Source organism: Gossypium hirsutum, chromosome D07, assembly GCF_007990345.1.
Source record: "Gossypium hirsutum isolate 1008001.06 chromosome D07, Gossypium_hirsutum_v2.1, whole genome shotgun sequence".
NCBI lineage: Eukaryota > Viridiplantae > Streptophyta > Magnoliopsida > Malvales > Malvaceae > Gossypium > Gossypium hirsutum.
The window spans coordinates 11,804,149-11,823,772 of record NC_053443.1 but is presented as its reverse complement, the minus strand read 5'-3'; the positions used below and the strand labels follow the sequence as shown (position 1 = coordinate 11,823,772).

Genomic DNA, 19,624 nt, shown 5'->3' with positions numbered 1-19,624 from the left:
TAAAATCTATATTATAATTAGAGTTTGAGTCAATTAAATAAATAATTCAGTTAGGAAAATCATAAAAATATCATTTTGGTATTTAAAATAAATTATATTATATGAGAGTATTTTAGTCTTTTAAATTGGTTATAGTAGAATTTAAACTCACACCTTGTGTATCGTTCAATTAAAGTTCTATTTTAATCTTTTTATATATTTTAATTTTATTATTTTCATGAATTGTATATATTAATAATGTTGTATGTTAAAAAAATAAGAGAATAAATTATATTAGGATGATCTTAAAATCTAAAATTTTTAGGTACTAATAATATAATGTCATCATCCATTTTTTAAAAATGTAAAAGTCTTATTATACACATCAGTATTTAATATCTTCTCTAATTTAATGTAACTTTAATTAAATTACTTAACAAATTAAAAAAATAAATAAATAAACAAACATATTTTCTTCTTTTATAATCGTTAAAACATTTTATTTTTTTGTAAATTTAATCATCTTTTATTTCTTTGCTCTCAAATCATTTTTTATTCTTATGAGCTCCATCCTTTTATTATTATTAATTTCCAAAGGGAATTTTTCTTTTTCTTTTTTAATTTTCTATTTCTGGAGTTCTAATCAAATTTTAGAAATTGATAAAACCACCAATGGTGGTTATAGTTTTTCAGATTTCGATTTTTTACTAGTTTTTATCTAGATTTTTAATGGTTGATTTTAGTTTTTTTTTTTTATAAATTTGTGCTTATAATTTTTATCAATTTTTTAATTTTTAATTATTGATTTAAGCATTTTAAAATTTTATTTATTATTATAACACATAGTTTCAAGTTTCTTCTCCTAAAATTTTAATTATTCTAATTAAAATTAAAATAAATTAGAGATTATATTATATGTGATTAAGTGTAAAATAATATTTATAGATGTTTAAAAATTGATAATGTGGTATTATTTTATTAGTAACAATTTGAGCCCGTCTACTTACCCATAGTGCTTGAATTATTTTAATCTGTAGGGAATTTTATATTCGAATTCTCAACATGATGAGAGTGGTATTGATCAAAAATTAAGAAGATGCATTCACTCCCACTCATTATCTGGAGGTACTGATAACGACAAAAGAGGAATCATTTTCAGATGAATTCCTTATGTATTTCAACTGCGAAATATCCACTGATTTTTCCATTTCTATTTGGTAGAGTACACTTTCTCTCAACATCATTTGGTCCTCACGTAAGCATCGGTACAAACTTGGAGCAAAGCAAAACCCTAGTTAATTCACGAATCAGATTAGAAACCAGGTTTTATAAATTTTTAATGTATATATTCTTTTATATTCAAATTTATATGAATTTAAAATCAAAATGATTAATTCCACCAGCAAAAACATTGGTTTCATCTACCAACAAAACATGTTTTATTTTCTATACCACCAAACTACCCATCAAACAGTCACATTATTGGTTCTAATGTAAAACAAAAACAGTAAACAACATAAAAAGATCTCCGGCCGTGAATGTTTTCATTCATGTTTTTATATCGAATTTGTTAAATTATCGGTTCGATAAAAAATTTATTAAAAATTAAAAAAAAATTTAATTCAATCAATTTATATTGATTCTTGATCTAATCGATACTCTGACCGGTTCTCGATTCTTGATCGATCAACTAATCCGATCCGATTCATATATTTTGTATATTGTGATGCATAAGAAGCAAGCTTACAAGCAGAGAGACAAAATCTCAAGTGAAACCCACAAAAACAATGTCACTAAACTACAATATATAGCACTCTTGCTTGTCTTAAAAGGAACCCACTATGGGTTCTTGTAGAATGAATTATTGGCTTTAATTTTCATCACCAAAAACTATAACGTTGAAGTGAATTAGTGATTTTGATATAATTCTATTAATTTTAGATTCTTAATTACAAACCCCCCCCCCCAAAAAAAAAAAGAGAAAATGGAACTTAATTAGTTGATGTAGGAAATAACATCGAATTTGGGTTCGAAAAATGAAACCCAGTATTGACAACCTCTTTTCTTTACCCTACTAGAGATGAAGTGAAGTATCAACATGATCATAAATCTCAAACGTTTTTGATGGTCTTGAAGTGTCATTAGCCCTAGTTGTTGTTGTTGATGATGATGTTGGGATTGCCATGGTTCGCCTACCGTACAAGCTCAATCCAAGAGAAAGCAATGAGGATTCCTGACGGGTTTGTTGTTGCCTATACAACAACCCGTTAGGTTGGTATCGCGTGCTTGCAGATTCGGATTCGGATAACAGTTTCATAAGCTCTTTCTCCTCTCTTTTTTCTCTATCTTTTTGTAGCTGCTTAAACCTTCGTTGCAAAAGAGCAATTGAGGAACTAACCATAATAGAATCACCACCACCTTGCCTACCCATTCTCAAAGAACCCTTTTTTTTTTAATGGAAATTTGATTGTTATGTTGTATGTATTTATAGGTGATCATCATTTTGCCTATTGAACACATCAATCATGTATATATATTGAAATGATTTTGGGGGTTGATTTGGAAATTATATTAAAAAGAGAATAAGCTGTTGAGCAGCTAAATACAAGAAGAATGAGCTAATAAAGGGTATAGTTTAAATAATAGCTTCTTCAATGGAAGATAAGTGTGAGGGGTAAAGTCCAAAATGCCATTGGGAAGTAGTATTTGGAAGGAAGCTTGGGGGGGAATAAATGGTTAGGTCATGCATTGTTTGATATTTTTTTAAAAAAATTGGGTAAATTACAACTAAGGAGTTTATGTTTTGATTATTCAATTTTAAAAAATTATAAAATAGTCTTGAACTATTTGAAAGTTTTCATTTAAGTCATTTGGTTGTTAAAATCGCTGCTATATGACATTCTCCGTTCACGCAAACTCTCATTCCCTTCTCTTCTATCGTTTAGTTTCTGTTTATGAAACAACTTTGAAGGTAATGAATCTACGCACCAAAATACAAACAGTTTTCTTCTTTGATCTCTGACATTGATTGCCAGATCGACTTTCTTTTACTTGTCAATAGATACTGATCCACCGTACCTATCGTCGAACCGTTGCTTGGAGCCCACTAGCCAGACTTTTTTTTAAAAAAAAAACTTAGAAGCCCAGTGACTTAAATAAAAAATATTCGAATAGTTTAGTAGGTTAAATGAAAACTTTTGAATAATTTCGTGACTATTTAGTAACTTTTTTGAAGTTTGGTGATCAAAATGTAAACTTACTAATAGTTTAGTGACATTGAGAGTATTTACCTAAGAAAGTTTAATTATAATTATTGGTTAATTATGCTATTAGTTCCTATCTATATGTAAGTTTTGGATTTAGTCCTATACTTTAATTTAGTCAAATTTAGTGACCTTACTTTTTTCATTTTAAAATTTTAGTAACGAATCCATTTGTGGTTAAATTTTGCTATTAGTTTTGTAGATATAGTCTATGTTTTCCAATTTAAATCTATTAAGTGATTTTGTTTTAAAGAATATGTGAAAATTGCAAGTTGACATGGTATTACACATGCAATAATATGTTTCATGTATAAGACTTCGAAAATAATAGAACTTAATGAATTTAACAACTACAGTTTGATTAAGATTGAGATTTCAATGATTGAAAAGTGTGGTGACTAAAAATAACCAAATTAAAATTTAAGGACCAAATCCATAACTTAAGCATGATATAGGACTAATAACAAAATTTAACCATAATTATATATCTTCCTAGAAGATGCAATCACTGCCACGTTCGCTAGCAAGTATACTTGATGGGTCCCTCTATTATAAGGGCTGAATCAAATTAATCCCTCTACTATTAATTAGATCAATTTAATTCCTATACTACTAAAAAAATCAAATAAGGCCAAATTTCAACAGTGAATGTTAACTATATTCTAAATTGACCTCATTTGATTCTTTTCAATAGCACATGGATTAAATTGATCCGGTTAGCAATAAAGGGACTAATTTGATCCAGTCCGTATACAAGAGGGACTTCCTAAGCACATTCACCTATATGCATGTATGTATACTATTTCTTGACCCTGTTTACATGTGAATAGCTTTGATTATTTTAAGGTCTTGGCTTTGGGAGTATTGAAAAGGACAAGAGTATCATAAGGAATAATTTCAGAGTTAAATGATGTTTGTGAAGAAAAAAACCCTTACATATACCCTACCATGCAATGAATTTTTAATAGCTGTGGGCTATAGATGTGATAGCAAATGAACCTTGGGTTTTTATAGTTCAGGTGATAACGATGTATTTGCTACACATTATAAAGCTGAAGCCACAAATGTAGTCAACAAATGATTCAAACGGGCTCAACCATCGCCATCCAAAATTTACCCAATGGTTAAATATATCATATGTTCATGTATTCTTTACAAATTTAAATTTTAGAATTTAGTATTTGTACTTTTATTTTTAAAAATTAGTCCTTATATTCCTCAACTTTTAAATTTTTTATTCAATTGTTAACATTGTTAAATTTGTCGATTTGAGATTTTGAAATAAAAGAATAAAAAAAATCGCTTGATAGTAATATAACTAAAGAAATGATGTTGTAATAAACTTGAATTTAACAAAACAATTTTAACAGAATTAATAATTGGACTTGAATTTTAAAATTTAGAAAGTAAAAGAATTAAATTTCTTGTAATAAGGACAATTTCAAATTTACGATGAGAGAAACTTATGAGATATTTTAACTTTACTCAAGAGGTGGTAGTGTTTTTTTATGGGAGTCTTTAATTAATAGATAAATTACACTCAAAGTCATTAAACTATTAAAAATTTTACATTTTGGCCACTAGATTTAAAAAAGTTTCATAATGGTCATTGAATTATTTGAAAGTTTTTATTTGTGTCATTAAACTATTAGAAAGTTTTTATGTAAGTCACTAGATTGTTAATTATTTTTCTTTAAATCTAGCTAATGAACTCCAAATGACGATTCAGCAATCGATACGATAGATTGACAAGTAGAACATGCCTTAAATTCAAGTTGTTCTGAATCTTTTTAGAATTACCTTATCATTGCTTAAAAGTTAAAATATACTGTAAATCCCTGTCCAAAAATTTAATCATTTTACCTTCCAAATTTCAAAATTTAAGTCAAATGGTTAATATTATGAAATTTGTTGTGACATTTAAAAAAAAGATACTTTTAGTAACAATGTCACTAAAAAAGATACATAATGAACCTAAATTTAACAAAATAATTTTAACTATGTTAAAAATTAAACTTAAATTTTAAAATATAAAAAATAAAATGACTAAATTTTAAATTTACGAAGAATACAAAAACTTATATCATATTTTAACCTTAAAAGGTATGGGACCATCTTTAATTAATTTCACTTCAGTGAAACTATTGCTTTCAAACACACACACATACATGTATATATACACGTATACATACTCTGCTTCACAAAACAAGAGTGGTGATACAATTATAAAATCAAACATATAACAAATATATATTTAGGGAAAGCTTTGTATGCTTAACAGAGTTCTTGAAGGAAGAACTATCAACAACTTAAAAAAAACAGTTCAGCATTTTTCCCCCGAATTTTTGCTCCCTGAACAATAGGAAAAAAAAAGCTACATTATACATACATAGCATCACGGTTCGAGCTTCAAGGAAACAACGCGCGATTGTCTGTTCCGTTTTGCCACCTTGAGAAAGACTAACGAAAGGCATGAAGGTGCCCACCACGGCCTGCGAACTTTTTGCTCTCCCTTTAGACAAGCCACTGAAGAATACAATTCATAAATATGTATATCAATAAAGGACAATAGCTACGAGGTGTCGAAGAATACAGGCAAGAAAAAATGTTTTCTTGATCGGAAAGCAATTGAATATCGTTAAACCAACTGGACATGATATACAAAATATCTAAACCAATCACTCAGTGTATTCCTATTTTATCAATTCATATGCAAAAGGCAAAGCTGCTATGACATAAGTTGGGTACGGGAAGTGATTTACGAGAGTGGGTAAAATATTCATGCTTTATAGGTACATATGATGCACAATGAAATGACCCGAAGCTAGACAACTACTGCGTGCGGCAAGAAAAGCTATATATATACCTTTTATTCGTCTAAGTTCCTTGCATAGAGTGATGAAGTCTCCCCATTTCATATGGCATCGTCTTATAAACCGAAGAATCTGTTCAGTTGTAAACATAGACATGCCTTCTAGGTATTCCCCATTGACACCGTTTTCTTTGAAAATCAGACGATAGCTACCGAGATTTATCTCTTCCAACCACATCCCGACATCCTGCCAGAAGTGAAAGATCACAACACAAGAGCATGTTATTGAATCAAATGTACTTACCGAATGTTTTTCTGTCAAACATCAAAAGAACATGTTACAAAATGTTCCCCAACGGCTTCAAGAACTTTTGGCTTAGACAACATCGTAATTTGGTTACACACTTGCAGCATAATTACGTATATTGGCTGAATTATACAACGACAAAGTGCATTTGTGGCTTAGTTGATTCATCGAAAACATATAGTTGTAGAATTCCTAATCATTTAACAAGCACATAGAAGTCTTCTAAGGAGAATGAATATACATGTATATACATAGCTAATCCACCTCGAAAACAGTTAATTATGGGTAAAAGTACCATAAAGGCCTCTGTACTAGGCCCCTATTAAGAATTGGCACTTGTACCATAAAGGCCCTCGATTAAAAAAATGGGCAAACTGGTCTTCGTACATTTAATCAAAGAGAAAATTAGTTTTTTATGTTAAAATTTTCGTTCTATTTTTATTGTTAAAAACTTGCATCTCTGACAGAATAACTAGACAATGGCACGTGACGTGCCATGTGTACGTCATGTTAACATATAAATACTAGTTTTTAACAGTAGAAATGGTTGGAAATTTTAACCTTGGGACCATTTTGCTCTTTTATCTAACGTATAAGGACTAATTTTCCCATTTTCCTAATCATTTGATGGGCACATACAAGTCTTCCAAGGAGAATGAATATATATTGACATAGCTAGTCCATCTCTAAAACAGTTAATTATGGCATCTCACGCAAGTCAATAGTATGTGTCATAACTTGAAAATAAACAGCTCATCATCAATGATGAATACCCATCTTCTGCACCTGCTGGTATTTACTGTCATCTTCTTGAAAAAGTCTACCTGAATTGGAATTTAGTAAAGAGGCAAATCCAAGATCCCAACCTTACTCAGAAATCCACAGGTGGGAAAAGAACTTTCCTTTTTCTTTCTTTCTCTTTTTCATTTCTTCTCTACACTCATTAAATTGACAACTTGTATGAAACCAGGGGGTACTTTATCAGAAATGTTGAAACAACAGATGCCGAGTTAAGGAGAAATTAAGAAATTTGTCATACAATTTCTGCAGATTGCAGGTATCTAAACCATATAGACAGTATGGACTTGTAGTTATGGTTGGACAGCCACAGATCTACGAAATTTCAACTTATCCACTCAACCGGCCTCATCATTACCTACATGAACAACTTTTTAATAATGATGTTCATTGTTGCAAATGCAAGCTTTGTGACAGACTAAAAACAATTGTAGAGAAGATTCATTACGAGTTACAATAATGTTACAAAACCACAATCTAGTAATCAAGTAACATACCTGCGGGGCAGGTGGAATAACCGTGAAAGAGGCAAAAATGACAACCTTGAACAAGCATTGTTAGAAGAAATACGCCTTAGCAATGAACAACAAAAGCACCTCAGAGACTCTTTCGGGCGAGGCATATTTGATTAGGCTAACACCTAGTTTGCCGAGGAACATGTTTTTTTTATTATAACTACAGGTGGTCTAAGACTACTCATGTTCGGGCAGGTTGGCATTCAAATAAAACCCTCTCAATAATAATGACTCGAGGATTCGAACTTGGTCCAAATGTTTACCAGCACTTGGTTCTGCTTTTCTTGTGCCTTATAGCTGAAGCAATATAAGGATTCTAGCACCTAATGCATGCCTTATGCCCCAAACTAAACAAGAGTGAAGAATCAAAATCAACTAAATCAAGGCAAAAAAAAACTCAATCAAGGCCTATTTTTGATTTGATCATAAGGGTCAATTCAGTTCACTTTAACAGTTCCCTACAATCAAAACATGGAAAAGAACAGTACAATTTGAGCTATGTTCAGTGAAGAAATGTCAGAGTCAAAATTCCCAACTGAAAATTTTACTAAGCATAATTAGCAAAAATTCCGCCATTTTACAAAAATATCACATGAAGAAAAAAAAACACTCGAGATCTGAAATTTACAGCAAAAAAAAAATCCAAATATAATAAGAAGTAAATATAAATACAAAAAGATAAAATATTACCTCAACAGTCCAAATGAAGAAATCGAGTGGCTCAGGCGTTTGTTCTTTGCTCATCTTTTTCTATTAGCTCGACCCAGTTTACCTGTTATATTTATCACCAATTTCCCATCAAAATTTACCGCCAATTTAAATTGAAAATCAAATTAAATCCCAGAAAAACAAAAAAAAAATGTCTATTTGATCCCTGGAAATCGGATAAGAAAAAAAAGAAGAAAACTGGAGAACAACAGGTTTTAGGGTCAGACTGACAGTTGTTGAGATCTCAGTTCTCCTTCTCCTTTCTCTTTCCTTTTATTTTCTTTATTATTTTATTTTCTCGGGAAGCAAACAACATAGAAAAAGAAAGAAAAAAAAAACGTACCTTTGCGAGAAAATGAAAGAGTAAGAGAGAGAGAAAAAGAGAATTTTTAGGGTTTGGATTTCTTTTTGCTACATTTGAGAAATATTGAGATTGAAATTATTTGAGAGAGAAAGATGAGAAGAAATGAAAACTAAAATATATATATTTATAATACAATATTAAATAATTGTTATTTGATATAGAGTCCTTTAATTTTATATGTCAATCAACATTTGTCTTTAATTATTATTAATAATTTTTTTAAAATTAAATAAATAATAAAATAATTTTTAATCTCATCTATAAAAAAGGTTAGAATTATATAAAAATCTTAAAATTAATCCTTATTTATTATTTCTTGTCTCATGCATTCAATTTTCAATCTAAAAATTAAATTATATTTTGTTATCTTTACTTAAAAAAATGAATAAATTAATTCATATGTACTAGTTTAAAGAACAAACAAAATTCATCTATTAAAAATTCATCTATTTTTACTATTAAAAATCGATTCTTGTATATCTGTATGCCTCACGGGGAACGCCACGTTTAATTAGCTGGATATTCTCTCCACTATGTCATTTTTTTATTAGTGAAAGTGGATGAAAAGAATCTATTTATAATATATATAAAAAATAGTTTATAAATGTATATATATTTTTAAAAAATAGTAACCAAAGTGAATCAAAAATGAATGGGACCATCCTATCCATGTCTAGATTATGAAAGTACAAGGAGGAGATTACCATGTAATAAGTGGGGCCCAGTAGAGACCCATGATCTAAAATAAAAAAAGTGGATGGTGATGATGCGATAGATTCCAAAAGCCCCCCCAAAAAACGGTCATTGGAGTCAACGGTAGTATGCGTATTATTTTGAATTTTTATTAAATTATATATTATTAACAATTTTAAATTATTTAATATCCAATTAAAATTAAAGTAATTCTTAGGACTACCAATTGATTTGGCTCCTTCTTCCTGAGTAAAATTCCACCCTGTAAATTTATATTTATGCATGGAGAAATATTAAAATCGATAAAAAATAAAATTAATTTGATTAAAAGTATTCATGAACCGGATTAAATTTGAGATAGAGGAATAATTGGAGGTTGTTTACTGATAATTGGTACCGGCCTGCCTCCAAGCACAACACTCCACTAACAACAAACAAACCAAACACCATTTAACCGTTTTTGCATCGTAGGTCCCTAATATTTTATGCACCAAGAGTTTCATTAGTTCAAGTATTCTTGGCAGATCCTTTACTGTTATAACAGTGGTTTTTTTCATGGATTGATATTGGTGCGATTCCTATAATTTAAGTGATATTATTTACATAAATTTTAGTAATAAAATTAATAAACAATTAGCTCTATTTAGTCTATAGATTGCCCATCAACCATCAAAGGTAATTTTGGTTTATGGAGTAAATAAGGGTCAAAATAAAATTTTAAAGTTTGGGCCTTGGGGGGAAAAGGTAAAATATTTATTTAAAAATGGTTAAATTGAATACTTTGCAATTAGGGGACTATAATTTTTGGGCTATGGCCCAACCTGTCCCAAACTATGCTCATGTTTACCAAATCATCCTAAAATGGATGAAAAAAATTAAAGTTTGCTAACTTTATTGACATGACATACATGTGGATTGTCAAGTAAATGTCATGTAAGCAATTAATTAATTTTTTAAAATTAAAAAATTAAAAAATTATTTTTTTAGAAAAAAAATAAAAATTAATTAATTGCTGATGTGGCATACACGTGGATTGCAAAATTAACAAACGTTAATTTTTTCATCTATTTTTTAGTGATTTGACAAAATGTAAATTCGAGAGTCAAAATAGACAGAAAAATTAGATGAAAGGATAAAATGATTCTTTTGTAAGGTTAACGGGTCAAAAAGTCACTATACCTTTTATTTATGTTGAATTCTTGCATTCAAAAAGTCAATTTTATTTTTATTTCATCAACATGACCGCATTTGCATTCAGATGTATATTTAATTATTGATTTTAATTTTACTAGTAACCGATCACATTACTGTCATCATTTTTACTCTTACTAAAATTAATCTATACTATTTTTTAATCTTTTGGTTAAGTTGATATCGACCTCAACTGAGTCACCAACTCGGTTAGAAAAATTACGAATATGCCCTTTCGTAATTAAGATAAGTTATATTATTTAAGGATATTTTAATTTTTTTAATTCAAAAAACCAATAAAAACATGCATAAAGTGGGGTTTAAAGCTAAATTGATTGTATTCGTAAAACTTTAATTTACCACTCAACTAATGTTTATTTTGTTAGTTTTACATTTTAATTTTATTATGCACACTTCATTACTTTCATCATTTGTGTATATGTTAATAATATATTTGATTGAGTTGGTATCACAAATTAACTCGACACAAGCTTAAGATTGATGACAACACAATGATAAACAATTTAATCTGTTTTTTTAATTTTAATATCGTTTATATTTCATGTGTTATTATTAATTAATTTTAAATTATACGTTTTATTATTTATTATATATTATTTTTAAACCCAAAATTATATTCTATATTTATAAATTTCATAGATAAAATTTTTAAAATTATGTATGGAGTCAAAATTTTAAGAAATGGGCACATGGGATAAAATAGGGAAGCAATTTTCATGGTAGTCAATTTGTTATAATTTGACAATGTTCTTAAAGTTGGTTTTGATAAAAATAAGTGGACCCTCATGTTTGATTTTATTCAAGATTTCAGCACCCCACTTTCTCCATTCCGTCAACCACTGCTCATATTTTTTTTAATTAAAACACCTTCATAAATAAATTTTTTAATTTCACCACTAACTTTAAAATGTAAATTTATTTATTTGATATAATAAACAAAAGAAGAGTTAAATTTTGGAATAAAGTAACATTAGTCATTGAATATGATTTTTTTTTACGTTAGTTTGAGAATTTAGTAGTTTTTTGGATTTCATCCTTGAACTTAAATTTTATGATAATATGATAATTTAAGATATGCTTAAAATTCTTTTACAATTCTTTAATAACTTTTGGGTTTAAAAAAAAAATTATATAATTTTTAAAATTTTTAAGTGATGATTTGATATAATATCATAATTCATTATGATATTTTAATGAAATTCAAATTTAATGATCAAATTAAAAAAAAATTACCAAATTCTAAAACTAATACAAATAAAAACAATCAATGACCAAACTAAAAAAATTATCAAATTTAAGAATTAATGTTACTATATTCTTTAAAATTAAAATTTAAGCTTTAAAATCATGAAGAGAGCATGTTTGAAATTATCAGACTCAGGCACCATGCAACTATAATTCAACTTTACCAACTCGAACTCCAAAATGACTAAAAGCCAAAAACAATTTAAGCTCGAATAACCTAAAGAATAATTTTATCCAAACTCCAATGTAAAATTTAGGTAAAAATTTCATGAAAGTCTTTGTATTAAAAGAAAATTTATGTTTTGCTCTTTTTACGTAAAAAAAAAAGAGTAAACATGAAAGTCTTTATGTTTTTCATTGAAAATTCTATCAATTTTTACTGTTAAAAATCGACCTATGTATGTCAAAATGAGGTGCACGTGACATACTATGTGTCATTACTTGACTATTTTGTCAACAATCTCGCTTTTTAACCGTAAAAATGAATAAAAGTTTTAATAAAAAAATTTAATTTGCCTTTTAACTTAATGTAGAGGAAACAATTTACTTATTTTTTGAATAAAAAGATTAAAATACAATCTAACTGTTAATGTAAGAGGCTTTCATAATACTTTTATCGTTAAATTCAACATGATTGAGCCCAAAAACAGAGTAACAAACCCAACGTACCCCAAACTCGAAATCACCTGAAATTTTAAAATTAAAATTGACCTTGAATCAACAAATGTTAAAAGCTGGAAATAACAGGGGTCATTTTTATTTTTGGAAATTTAGGGTTGTAAAAGGCGTAAAATATTGTTCCTCACCAATATTACATCCTCAAAAAAAAAAAACATAAGGAGTTAAATGTTTTTTGCATTGGGGACTACCATGACATGTGTGAAAATGTTTGTACAGTCAAATCTAAAATGTTGTGTAAGAATTGTAAATCAAATTCCAAACTAACCATGCTTCTTTTTTTTTGCTTCAATGACTTTATGTTTCTGTTTAAGCTTTTGCTTCTGTTGCAGCATGAAGAAGTTCGTCTGGAGTTGCAGCCGGGTCTAAATCCCAACAACGATCGGGCAAATCACCATTGGATTGTCCTTCGAGTAACCAAGCCGGAACCTGATGTGAAAACCGAAACATCTCCTTCCTTGGGATCCATCTGATGGCATCTTTGTTTGTGTCCTTTTGATACACTGTTTTGAAGCCGGTTAATTTGATTAGGGGAGTAACCCAAACTCCAAGTTCTTCGTTGTAATCCTCGAGCACCTCCACCATCTCGTATTGGTGTCTCACATCGGCAGGAGTTGATCGGTTCCAGTCAGGTGACCAATTCCGATAAACAGCCCAAACATCTCCACCTTTAGGGAAAACTCGAACGCAGCCTCCTCTTCCAGCTTTTTGTCCTCTCAGAAGATGAGAGAAAATGTTTACTTGATCGATAATGTCGGAACTAAATGCCCTGAAGTGTCCACAAGATTTGGTAAACCCCGAATCGATCCAATTCACTGACCCAAATTCGTTATCAGTTTTGGAGCTCAAGTAAGTGATGTGAATCTTAAACGGTTTTACAGAGATAACCTGGCGAATCAAACAATACAAACGAGGCATACCGTCGTCTTCATCATAAAGGGCCCATATTTGCTTTGGTTTGAAGCATTCTTCTGATCTATCTTTGTCAAAATCATGAAAGTCCGAGTCAGGGACTGTGATTGAGACTGGTACACCTTTATCTGATGCCGATTGATTAATGAAAACACCCAAATTTGTCCTCTTGAGAGCCTTTCCAGCTGGTGCTAGTGATTGACCATTTTCAGTGCCTGATTTAACTACCGAAGCTGCAGCAGCTGCCTTTGAAGCCAACTTAATCTCTTCCAGTTTCTTCCGAATTTCTGTCCTCGCCTTGTCGATTAACATTTTTCTAGTATCAAATGCCGGTGTCAACATGCATCGCCTACTTGCGGGTTCACTAGGGTTGGAAAGCTTTGGATCAGGCTCGTTTCCATTCCCATTTGCTAATCCGGCTTCTGAAGATTTTAATCCCTTGTCTTCAAATCCATTTCTATATTCAGAATCCACAATAACCTTCCTTTTCTTTTCGAGGTTACCGGTCTTAGTTTCATTGTAGCCATTGAACAAATTTGTAGTTGATTGAGGGGCAAAGTTTTTCGAGGGTTTCACCTTCGACCCTGCTACTCTAACATCACCATTGCCCTGATAAACGGCATCAGTGGAAATGGTTGATACTCCATTATGACTCACAACCCCAGTAGAAGTTCCAGAGAATGAGCTCCATTGAAACGACATGTTAGAAACATACTCGTACCCTTGCCCAGGATGATAACCTGAGACCCCATTTCCAGGGAAAAAAGTAGGATTTGTCGGGACATACGTGATCCCATTTCCATGACTTCCATATCCATTACTTGGCACGTATGACCAAGGACAATAAGGGAAAGAACCATTCACAGGGGCTGATCCAGTTTCAACAGCAATGAACGTACCACGGCAGTTCTTACATGAAAGTCTCTTGTTTACATATTTCCGAAGATATTCGTACTGAACTTTACAAGAAGTGCAAACAGTCCAAAAAGTGTCAAGTCGTCCTTGCGAGGTTGCATTCGAACGGACCCCAGCAACAGCATATGTTGAAGTTTGAACCATTCCCGAATGCATCTGTTTGTTTCTCTTGAATCTATCAGACAACAAAGTCCACGCCTCGGATACAAGTTTGAATGCCCCATCGGCTCCCACACATTTATTCTTATCAGGATGGAGTGACACAGCCAACTTTTTGTATTGTTTCTTCACTGCCTCTTTATCAGCTGAAGGCTTTAACCCGAGAATCGAATAATAATCAGTCTCACCATTACATTTAGCCTCGGAGGCAACATAAACTTCGAAAGTGGACACCATTTGCGATATACCTTCCAATTCAGGGTACAACGATTTAGCCTTCAATGCATAGCTCTTAGCACCTGTAAAGTCTCTTTCACAAAACCGTTTCTCAGCGATCTCTTTCGCTTTAAGAGCTTCCTCTTTGTTCGTTTCCATTTCCGATAAAAAATTTAAGACGAAATTCAAAACCGAACTCAAAAAACATAAGTTGTCATATGCTTCCCAACATGCTTAACCATTAAAAAAGCCGAATTGTCATATTCAACCATCTAGTCTTTTTTCTGCATATGGTCAACAAAGACAACAGTTACATCTTTCCCAAAATCAAGCTTCGTTTTTTCTAAGTAAAAACACTAATTCATCAAATCATGCAAAATTCAAAAACTCTTAGTAAACCCTAATTACTTAGATTTGGATTTAACTCTTTTAAGCTAAATCAATCAAAATTAACCACATCCAAGCATTATGGAACACTGGGTTGTACCTTATCTAAGAACCCAAAAAGAAATGTAAAACTTGGGAGGTTTAATTTCCCATAATTTCCTTAATTAAAATAAACCCTTTTTTACAAAAAAAACGCAGCTAAACTTACAAATCTCGAAAACCCAGATCACAGTAATTTCGAAGCTAAATGACAAACAATCAAACGGATCCAAGTTCGACGGGTCCAAAAATAGTTCAATCAAGTAATTTGACCCAAAATTTCAACTAAGGAATCAAGAATTATTACAAAATTAAAGCGTTAATAAACAAATATTTCCACATAAATTTACTTAAAAATAAGGAAAATGAACTCACGGAGATTTGAGTAAAAATGGAAGCGAAGCAAGCCCGGATCGCCACGTGCTCTTTATAGCTTGAAAGAAGAACAAGATTTTGAGCTAATTTCTGGATCTCAGTACCGATAAAAAGGGAAACAAAATATCATTTTTTCCCTTTTTTTGTGTGTGTGTTGTAGAGAGTACACTGAACTAAGTGAAAAGGAAACAAATTAGGGATTCAAATAAGGAAATTTTTAGGGATTGAAAAAAATCGGCGGCGAGGAATAGGGTTTCCGCCGATCGCCGATCAGCAAAAATGAAGATAGGGTTGAATTAATATTATTATTAATAAAAATGATAATTTTCATGAAAAGTAAACGATGTTAATACTATTTAATGGTGAGTGCTATTTTGCACAGTCTGTATTTATTATTTATTTTATTTATATTTTTAATAAAAGAAAAAGAAAAAGACATAATTAAGTATTGTAATAATTATAATATTAGTAATAATGCAAAATTTGCATTACTATATATTTTAATTTTATCAACATATTAAAATAATCATAATTTTTTTGAAAGGCAAAAAGACATAATTAAGTATTGTAATAATTATGCTGTTAGTAATAATAGAAAATTACTATTTATTTGAGTTATATTTTCGTTTTAAAAAAATTATAATTTTTATTAAAAGGGGAAAAATATAAAAAATATTTTTATTATGGAAAATTGTCTTTTTTGAATAAATTATGGAAAATGTTTGGTAGCTGGAAAATGTACTATTATCTTTTTGTAAATTTAAAGTATTAAATAATAATTCCATTGAAAGAAAATAAAATAAAAAAGTAAGAAATATTTTTCTTTTCTTTTTGGTAATATTTGGTACGTAGAAGAAAAGCAAAATAATATTCCTTTCTCCCATACCTATTTCATTGCTTAATATTCAATTTTCTTTTTACAAACACTCCGTATCAAAATGTATAAAATTTAAATTTAAAATTTTACTTAAAAAATATCAAATTTCATATCGCATTCACTCGAATATCCTTTTAATCTTTAAAGTTGATAATTAGGGCTATAGCCTTGCTATTTTGTAATTCCCATTTAATTTATTTTGTTGGATATTCCTTCAAGTTAAAACTGTTTATGGACCGGTTCGAATCGAAATTTAATTTAAAAAGAAAATTTGGTTTGAGTTCCATCCATTCAAATCACCCATTTTATTGTTTAAATTTTTTTTAAATTCGAGATTGAGTTTAACCGTTAAATTTTTTTAATTTATAACTAGTAAAATGAGATGAGCCAAACCCGCTTGATATAGAAAAATATATATTCATATTTAAAATAAAGTAAGTTGGGGCAAGAGGACTACTCAATTAATGAACACCTTTATCGTTAAATCTGAAATCATTCCTAGTTGAATCTTTAAATGAAACAAACTTTTTTATATAGCATGTTTTCTCCAACTACAAAATTAAAACTCAAAACTCACTTAAAAGAGCATTAAACTCTTTATCACCCAACTGTATTGGTGAAGTGAGATTTTCTTTTTTTGAGAATAATATAATTTTTGGTCAAGTCCACTTTGATACTTATATGTTTTTTCGTGTCTATTCTGGTCTTTGAACATGACAATTAAATCCATTTGAGCCCATGAATTTTGATTCTATCAAGATTTGATGATCTGACTATTGTTACTGGAATAAAACTAGATCAAACGAACCAAGAACTAATCAATATAACGGTTCGAACAAAGAGATTGAACTAATTGATCCGAAAACTGCTTAAAATTAGTAAAAATAAAAATATCAATAATTGAACTGATTTAGTAATTTTGTTTATATTTTTATAAAATTTCATTATGTATTTAATTATTATTGGTCTGACGATCGAACCGATCAAACTAATTGGATTGAGAATCGATAGTTTGACATGTTCAACCACTAGTCCAATTATTAAAATACTGAATATGATATTCTGAGATAGTACCACATCATCACCTGAAAATAAAATATTTTTTTTTTATTTTCAAGTGATGATATGCACAATCTCATAATATCATGTCATCAAACTTTAATATTTTTCAAGGTCAAGGACCAAAATAGACTTAATTGTCAAATTCAAGTGTCAAAGTAGAAAAAAAAATTCATGTATCAAAATGAACTAAATTGCCAAATAGGCAAAAAAATTATATTATCCTAGTTTTAAAAAAAAATTGAGAAAGAATATTAATTTTCTCCCTTAAATGACATTTCAACTGAATTTTTATGCAAATTATTGAGTGTGCCCACGAAATATATGACATTAATAAGCCTAACTTATCTTAAACTAAGCCTAACTTATCTTAAACTAGTTTTAACAACAAATAACATTATCTTCACAAATAATTATAACTATTATTTTCATTTTTTTAAAATTGAAAAATAAGTAGGAAGGTGACGAATCATATTCAAACGTTGATAGGCTTACAAAGGAACATCAGCGACGCCGCCGACGGCGGTGAGGTTTCACGACGTTATCACCACCATTGGTTCTGTCAACGCCGCCGTTGAGTCTCTCGTAGCAATCAACGCAAAACAAAGACAACGAGAGCTGGAACTCGTCGCTAGTCCAAGGAGCAGCAGCGGCCGCCGTCGTCACTATGGTGCTGGCTCGTCCAAGTCGACTCAGCACAGCCATGTAGAGGCGTCTGTAGCCGCCTAGCGCGACGATGATGGGACGCGAGCCGGAAGGCGGCGGGGAAACGTGGCGGAAACAGAGGTGTTCCCAGAGGGAGTCGTTTCGAGCGACGCTGCACCAGAGACGGCAAACGCAGGCAGCAACGCCGAGGGAACGGGCGTCGAGGCGTTTGAGGATCTCGACGACGATGTCTTCGTGGTCGTTGATGAAGAATTTGGTTCTCTTCTTCTCAATGATCTCTAAGGCTCCTTCTTGGTAACGTTCTTCCACCATTGCTTAGCAAAGAAGAGAGAGCTTTAAGGGAAAAAGCAAAAAAAAAAGAAAAAAGAAACAAGGGTGGCATATATATATGTGTGTGTGTGTGTGTGTGTTTGTGTGTAGGAGGCGAAGCAACGTATACTTTTAAGGATTTGTCTTTGAAATATATATATATACAAACACATACGAAGATTTTTTGGATTAATTTCAAATTAGTCCTAAAATAATAATAGAGTTTTATTTTGATATCTAAACTTCAAAACATTATAATTAAATCCTCGAAGCATCAGTATGATATTAACCAAATTTTTTGGTCAACTAAGCCATTAACTTGGATGTTAAATGTTAGATAATATAGAAAGTATTTAAAATAAGTTGATCAAATTATAAGAACATGAAGATTGTGGGTTTAAAGATGATTCAATGCGTAATATCTTCAAATTTTATTTTAAGTACATATTATAAAATTGTAAATTTGAATATGAATGTAACATTTTATTAGAGTACAACCTACTTATAATTAGATTAAATTGGTCAATTCATCATTAAATGGTAATAGAAGACAAACAGTGCATTTGTATAAATATTTTTTCAAGTCATTAAAATAGGAATAATCCCTATTTAGAGTGTCTGATAGGTAGTTTACTCTAATTCTAGAGTGACTGACATGATAATGCACAATTAGTCTTTCCTTACAATTTAACAGTGAAGTGATCAATTCGATCAATTTCAATTTTGAGGTGACCAAATTAACAAAAAAAATTGACTAATCAAAATAGGAATGACCCATATTTAGGGTGACTAACTAAGTAATCTATCCATTAAATAAAAATATAGAGATTAAATCTACAACTTTCATAAAGTACAAATACTAATAGCAAAATTTAACTAAAAAAAAATTAATACAGGGTGTGCATGAATTGGCAGCTAAATTGTGCATATATGCTGATTTTATTTTTTAACTTAAGGAAATAGGTCGTTTTTTTACTTTATTTTCCCAACAGCTTTTTAAATGTTAGCAACGGTAAAAAATTTTAAAGGCCAACAATAATTTTTCCCCTATAAATACTAAATCATTTTCCACTCTCTTCAAATCCAACTCTATCAATTCTCTTAAGTTTAGTTCGAAATTTTCCTATACACTTGTT

At 30.2% G+C, this 19,624-nt stretch overlaps 3 protein-coding genes across 4 annotated transcripts; all 3 read right to left on the bottom strand.

Moving 5' to 3' along the window:
• Window positions 1–5,439: 5,439 nt before the first annotated feature.
• Window positions 5,440–8,863, bottom strand: LOC107954025 (uncharacterized). Of its 2 annotated transcripts, none has more exons than XM_016889476.2 (4): window positions 8,726–8,863; window positions 8,365–8,446; window positions 6,109–6,301; window positions 5,440–5,768 (listed from the first exon to the last, which is right to left on the bottom strand). In XM_016889476.2, the coding sequence occupies exons 2-4, from the start codon at window positions 8,416–8,418 to the stop codon at window positions 5,638–5,640; spliced, it is 378 nt and encodes a 125-aa protein (XP_016744965.1). In that variant the 5' UTR covers window positions 8,419–8,446; window positions 8,726–8,863; the 3' UTR covers window positions 5,440–5,637. The 2 variants fall into 2 exon arrangements, with proteins under 2 accessions (XP_016744965.1, XP_016744966.1); XM_016889477.2 differs by lacking the exon at window positions 8,726–8,863 and adding an exon at window positions 8,614–8,725.
• Window positions 8,864–12,631: 3,768 nt separating this feature from the next.
• LOC107954026 (uncharacterized) lies at window positions 12,632–15,941 on the bottom strand. Its single transcript, XM_016889478.2, has 2 exons — window positions 15,578–15,941; window positions 12,632–15,060 (listed from the first exon to the last, which is right to left on the bottom strand). The coding sequence occupies exon 2, from the start codon at window positions 14,933–14,935 to the stop codon at window positions 12,884–12,886; it is 2,052 nt and encodes a 683-aa protein (XP_016744967.1). The 5' UTR covers window positions 14,936–15,060; window positions 15,578–15,941; the 3' UTR covers window positions 12,632–12,883.
• LOC107933992 (F-box protein SNE) lies at window positions 15,578–18,719 on the bottom strand. Its single transcript, XM_041097481.1, has one exon. It carries the CDS (start codon window positions 18,489–18,491, stop codon window positions 18,018–18,020), a length of 474 nt encoding a protein of 157 aa, XP_040953415.1. The 5' UTR covers window positions 18,492–18,719; the 3' UTR covers window positions 15,578–18,017.
• Between the last annotated feature and the right edge of the window lie 905 nt (window positions 18,720–19,624).

Bases quoted from the DNA above. Each gene is read 5' to 3' on its own strand.
- LOC107954025 (XM_016889476.2), bottom strand. From the start codon at position 8,418: ATGAGCAAAGAACAAACGCCTGAGCCACTCGATTTCTTCATTTGGACT. The intron at 6,302-8,364 runs GTAATATTTTAT...CACTTCTGGCAG, and splicing joins TCTTCATTTGGACTGTTGAG to GATGTCGGGATGTGGTTGGA. The intron at 5,769-6,108 runs GTATATATATAG...TGTATTCTTCAG, and splicing joins GGAACTTAGACGAATAAAAG to TGGCTTGTCTAAAGGGAGAG.
- LOC107954026 (XM_016889478.2), bottom strand. From the start codon at position 14,935: ATGGAAACGAACAAAGAGGAAGCTCTTAAAGCGAAAGAGATCGCTGAG.
- LOC107933992 (XM_041097481.1), bottom strand. From the start codon at position 18,491: ATGGTGGAAGAACGTTACCAAGAAGGAGCCTTAGAGATCATTGAGAAG.